At 38.0% G+C, this 6,784-nt stretch overlaps 1 protein-coding gene across 1 annotated transcript; it reads right to left on the minus strand.

Moving 5' to 3' along the window:
• Positions 1-3,694: 3,694 nt before the first annotated feature.
• Positions 3,695-5,951, minus strand: LOC144442522 (tripartite motif-containing protein 2-like). The gene has a single exon (XM_078131889.1). It carries the CDS (start codon positions 5,949-5,951, stop codon positions 3,729-3,731), a length of 2,223 nt encoding a protein of 740 aa, XP_077988015.1. The 3' UTR covers positions 3,695-3,728.
• Between the last annotated feature and the right edge of the window lie 833 nt (positions 5,952-6,784).

The following is a 6,784-nucleotide window of genomic DNA, read 5'->3' on the forward strand; positions in this document are numbered from 1 at the left end:
TATATGCAAAGTGTAGGCTTCCATTCGTTAATATGCCTATAGAGTAACCGAAGGGGATACCTTTTGTCTTGGATTACTGTAGTAGGTGCCTCATAGTATTCTTGTAGTAAGGCTGGGGTCAGACTTTACGGCAGTGGGGGCTAGGGAGAAATTTGGGGCATGAAAAAATTGCGGGTTTCAAAGGGGGGGGGGGGCATGGAAATTCTGATGGTCTGAAAGGGGGAGGCGAAATATGTCGCTCATGATTTGAACCAATTAAACCTCAGGAGCAGTCGTTTACCGAGTAAATCAAAACATTTCTCGCGGCTTCACCGGAATACCTTCTACAGCCTATATGCAGTAAAGAGTTGGGTGACAGCCATGCGAATGTATTTGTGTATGCCTTCCTCTGTCTGTCTGTCTGTCTGTCTGTCCGTCCGTCCGTCTGTCTGTCTGTCTGTCTGTCTGTCTGTCTGTCTGTCTGTCTGTCTGTCTGTCTGTCTGACTCACAGACTTGCTCAATCCTCCGGACTTTTTACCTTTTTCAATTGTCAATAGTTTCGTTTTCTAAACACAACTGTGTTATTTTGTGTCACCAGGATAATCTGACAGAGTGATTGCAAAACACGTGGTGAACGCAGAGACATATGAGATTACTAGTAACAGGGCATTTTATTTTTAAGTTGAGGACATTTTACTTTACAGAATTCAAACTAAAAATGAATAACAAACAACATTGAAGAACATGAAACGTATAAAAATATAAACTCATGGGATTGGTGTCAGTCTACACAGATATAATTATTTGATAGTATGCTTTCCGTAATTATCGGTTAGAACAAATTTTGTATTAGTTTTCTCTGTGCACCAAGGAGTATACCCAAAAATAGCAATAATGTTTCATCGTTTGAAGCATGAATTTTACTATGAATCTGTGGTAACACTTTGTCTATTGTATAGTACAGACCGTCAGTGCTAATATTCTGTTGAAACTTGGATGTATCATCCATCCAGCTTGTACTGCGAAAACTAAGTCTATCACTAGATAGTGATAGTTATATTTACTAGGAGGGAGAGGGTGCCCCCCCCCCTACCCACCCACCCACCCACCCACCCACCCAATTATATGAGCTACTCAAACATACTATTAATTTCATATTTGAAACTTCGGACGAGTGATCCCGGATGTTGACTTTGCTGATGGATACTCATTTCTTGACGTGTTTAGGCTATCCATTTATTTCTAAGGTTCTCATTCTAATACTTTATTACTTATTTACTTAATGCCACTACATGTAATTTCGCCGAAATCATGTCATCATTTAGTCACATAGAGGTAAATTATTTGACAGAATGTGTCTTCTACATTGTATATATGAAGGCTTGTTGAATATTGTAACGAATTTTGTAGTTCTTTGCTAGATATCCAAGTCACATTGTATATCTCTCTATTGTCTTTTCCTTAACCATACTCTTTGTATTGATTATTATACTTCATAACGGTTAGCCTCGTTCCCGTACGTATGTAATAAATTACTTTTGCCACCGAACGTGGCATCGGGGGGGGGGGGGGGGGTAGGTACTACCGTTTATTGGGTATACATATATGTGCCGCCCTTTGGGGTGGGGGTTTTCAACCTTTGGTCTAAAATGGGTATTGAAATTCTAGAGATAAGGAGTCTAAAATGGGGTTCCCTTTACACAATTTTCGATTTTGTTTGGTCTAAAATAAGGTCCTGAAAGGAACCACATAATAAACTCTTGACTAGTTCGACATTTCCGGGATTTTCCTCCGGAATTTCCTCCAGCTAATTCGCTGGTTGACATTTTCACATCGGTGGTTATGTATTTTGGTATACGATGGGGTCTTCTAAAAGTTTGAATGGTCTAAAATGGAGTATTGATTTTTGGTCAAAACGGGTCTAAAATAGGGTTTGGGGTTGACAGCATTGGCCACACACCCCTACCAGCCCTGGCCAGTGGTAACCCCCCCCCGGGCGAATCCTTACAGCTTTATATTTGTGTGGTCACTGTGTTAGTAATGGTTGATTAGGTGTAGTTCCCATATTATAATTAGAAAGGACATGAAACCACAACTGGAACTGATGTCAAGAACACATACATGGATACAGCGAACACAACTGCACCAAATATTCCATTCTGCCGACGTCTTATACCATTCATGACCTTTGACACGAACTTACGTTGTGCGACAGTCAGGCAATGTTTAATAAAAAGATTTCAAAAACATATTTCGACATATTTGTGTATTTTATTCACCTCAACTAAAGCAATGCAGATCACACGTCACAGAGATGATTGTATTATCGGGGATAGCACAACCACTAAGAATTATTCCTTCAACCATAGACCCTCCACCAACCTTGGACATATGCTTACACAGGAAAACACAAGATTCGTATTGCTCGTACATTTTCACTGTTTCACTGTTCATCGACCAATATTTCATAATTTGACATGTACCATGATTGTACAGGGTTGTATTTTCCCTTCTCTAGTTTACACTTTGACCCGACTGTCAATAAACTGATGGTGTTAAATGCTTGACAATATTTCGTTCGCTTAGAAGTGCAAATTTATCAAACAGACTCCAAAGGTCAAAATACAAAGCTTGCAGTAGGAAGTCAGATGATGACTGGGTAGTAACACTGAAAGAGTAGGTCAAACTACTCAATCATGACATGTCAGACTACATTGTATTGATAAAGTCAACACACTTCTATATAAAATACATTACTACTCAACCATTGATATAAACTAGTCAACACACGTCATACTAAAATACAATACACTTAAAAAAAGGGTCACTCTCCTGAATTTAAGTACACAAATTCTAAACTAAATACATTCATGAACATAAGTCATGTGACATCAACATATTATGACACACAGTAAGGAGTTCAAACCTTCAGTGTAAGCTGCAATTTACAATTTCATTACACTGTCATTATGTCAATACATGTGCAAATTTGACTAGTTAAAATCTACAAAATAATTAAGAATTATTTACTGAGGTTTATAATAAAGCACAAATCATATAGAGAAATCTCTATAGTTTACAGAATCTGTAAAAAAATCTAAACTCATACGTTTCAATAAAAATTGCAGGAAAATATTGTTTTGCAATTTAAATAATTTAAATACAATGCAATGATCATGGTATGATATCCTATAATATTAACCAACAGGTATTTGGTGAGCATTTGAACTTGTAACATCTATGTGCTGTCAACTCTTGTCCATGTCATAATGACGTTAAGTACGCATGCGTGACAGTTCTAAATTTAGCAACAAACTATAACAATTGATGTTAATGTGTAGTCAATATAAACACAGTGTAGCTTCCAGGTCTAATATCACTTTAACAAGATGTATAAATTGTTGATGTTTCGATAATTATAGTGATACTGGAATTTGTAGAAATAAACAGGAAAATTTGATGATGTTCTACAAAGAGTGCACAATGCAGTAAGAATCTAGTCATTAACAATCCTGGTGTATAATAATACATATTTGAATATCTTATGACATGACTGTACTTTGTATTTGAGAACACATTGTCAGTACTGAAATACACAGGTAACACTGTGAAGTATGTGTATAGTTACTGATGACGAGTACATTATCTGAATAAATTATGTACAATGTATTTGAAACAAGTCTTTATAACTTGTGTTATGATATTTTACTGTATACTCACACTATAAACTTCATTTGTATGATTTTGTTCACTGAGCAAATACTTTGACACAGTGACCATAATAATCAGCAACTATCACTTTCCCAAATGGTTCGTCATCAGTAACATAGATTCCAATGGGACATTTCAATCCATCTTTCTCACTATCTATACGACAGATGAAATTACCCTTAGAATCAAACTTCAACACTCGTTTGTTACCGCTATCACACACATACACATTATCGTGTTTGTCTGTATCTACACCATAGGGCAAACTCAGCTGACTATCTTTATTTCCCTGATTTCCAAACGTGAATGAGAAATTACCATCCGCGTCATAGACCTGCATTCGATGATTACCATAATCACTTACTATGACATTGCCTCTACTATTAATGCAAACATCTTCAGGGTTGGAAAGATTTCCCTTTCCACTACCCTGACTACCAAAATATTTCAATTGCTGACCATCCTGATTTTGTATTCGTATACAATGTGAGGACTCGTCAACAACATACACATGGTTGTTGATTGGACTGATGGCAATGCCTTTTGGGGTATTGATTTCACCTTTCAAACTTTTCTTAAATTTCCAATTTACATCAAATACTAATACCTGATTTTTATTGGTTTCTGTGACATATCTCATTTTACCATCACGTGACATTGCTACATAACATGGATAGAATTGATGTGTGTAACCTGTATTTGTAATTACTCTTCCACATTGATCTGGTAATGTAAATGACTGTAATCTGTCATTTTCACGCTCACATACTAATAAATCACCTTTCTCTGTCAAAGCTAAACCCCATGGACCATTCACTTCTCCCTCCCCTGTACCCTTCTTACCTATTGTATAAACCAACCCTTTCTGGGGAATCACTTTAGTTGTGACTGGTGAACCATGTACAGGTTTTCCACACACTGATACTGACAGTTCGTGTTCACCTTCTACCTTCACACGACTACTCACTGAGAATGTTTCATTGTTATTGTCAGTTACGTTCATGCTCTCCAGCTTTCCTCCTGGAACTGTTATCGTTGCATTAATGTCTTTGACTGACACCTTGGTTCCACTTTTGACTGTAAGAGTACCTCGCACGTCTTCTCCTATTCTGTAGTATGTATCGACACTTTGAAGCTTGACCTCAAATAAGGTCACTGACCCTAACGATTTCGTCGCACAGAAATCATCATTTGGTTTGAAAACCATGAAATCGTCGGCAGCTGGTGTACATTTCGTCTGAAGATCTAGCAGTTGTTGTGTCTGTACAGTCACTCCTTTTTTTGTTGCCATCAGTTGTGCGGGATTACCGTACTCAGTGAGATTTTCTGCGAATTCTCGTACACTCGACATGTCGTTTTGTGAACCACCCAGCTCTTTCAGTTGTGCTTGTAAGGTCGTTTTTCTGGCCTCGTATTCGTCGTTTAGTTGTTTTAACAACTGTTCACCATTACTTTGTATTATACGGGTGATTTCCTGAATTGTCTTTGTCATGTGTTCTTTCACTTTCACTTGCTCTGTATTGAAACTGACATCCAAGGCATCTGACATTTGTTGTATGGTAGTCGTACTATCAGTTGCTTCTTTCTCTTTTTCTTTCAGTTTATTCACCATCATAGTTACTTCTTTCTTGTATCCTGCTGCTGCGTCTTTCAGATATTTGTGTTTATGTTCATCAGTCACCCTGTGGTCAACCACAGTACAGTCAGAGCAGATCGGAACCTCACACGTTTCACAGAAAAACTTGACCTGGTTTTCTGGGTGTTTGTCACAGTAGACACAAGACTGTACCGGTACCATGGTTGGATCTTTAGACTTTACACTTTGATATTCATCCAGCGATATGAGGCGATGTGTACGTGTGGATGGCAAACGTCCATGGGTACGTGCACAGTTGTCACACAACTTCATGGAACATTCGATACACCACACAAAACGATCGCTGTTTTCAGTCAGGCAGCCATCACAACCCTTTGATTCGGTTGAACCAGTGTCTCGCTGGTCGAACTCTTCGACCAAATTGTTGACAAAAAAGTTACTTTGTAGGCTTGCCACACCCCCATCTGGTAGCCGGTGACTTCTTCGACAAACCGGGCATTCTAGTATACCTGCCGTCGTCACCCATTTACTCAGACAATGTTGACAAAACGTGTGAATACACGGTAGAATTTTAGCATTCTTGTATCGCTCAGAACATATCGAACACAGCAGAAACTTCTCGCTGATTTTGTCAAAAAACCTGTAGTCTGCTTCTGACGCCATTTTGACGACTTCACAATCTATACAAAGACTGCTGCTAATTCAGTGATGACGTCAATCGACTGCATCAACTGGCCACTAAAGGTCATCCCAGGTAATCAACACGTTGTTCCCTTTGATCTAACTGCGCGTCACCTACCACTCCGTGGATTCGTTTTAAACAGCGCCAACAACGACGAATAGACAAATCTCTGATTGCTTTGAATATCATGACACCATTTTGACCATTTCCAAATCCCCTTCTTTCATCACATCATCTAGAAACTATTTTGTACTAGCAGTAGTTAACATGATCCATGTTTTCCATTTGATTTTTGTCTTTATCACCCAAAAACAACACACACAAATTCTACACTCAGTATTGAGAAATCCTAGGGGCAGTTATAGTGACCGAGAGGTGATATTTGTATTCACACACCTAGTAATATTCCTGAAATTTGAATAAATGACTGCATATATATATATTGTGAAATATTATATTAACTCGGAATGTAATTAATCAATGCATAATTTACGACAATGACGTCTAAAGTTTGTCACGTGAACACGAGTGTAACCTTTGAATCCTTGTCTTTCAGAGCCGAACAAAACAGCACTAGTCAAATTTACATAGTTGAAAATAACATACTTTTTTTATTGTGATTTATGCTACAATTGTCGTGGTTCTCGACATACTTTTTTATTGTGATTTATGCTACAATTGTCGTGGTTCTGACTTCGGCATAATCACAGTCGTTCACTTTGCATCCGCGAAGTTAGAACACATAATTCTGGAGACATTCAAGTTCGTCAACTTTGACACATGAAAGCATATTTGAGCGTAAAACCAAGACTTG

Source organism: Glandiceps talaboti, chromosome 11, assembly GCF_964340395.1.
Source record: "Glandiceps talaboti chromosome 11, keGlaTala1.1, whole genome shotgun sequence".
Classification (NCBI taxonomy): Eukaryota; Metazoa; Hemichordata; class Enteropneusta; family Spengelidae; genus Glandiceps; species Glandiceps talaboti.

Bases quoted from the DNA above. Each gene is read 5' to 3' on its own strand.
- LOC144442522 (XM_078131889.1), bottom strand. From the start codon at position 5,951: ATGGCGTCAGAAGCAGACTACAGGTTTTTTGACAAAATCAGCGAGAAG.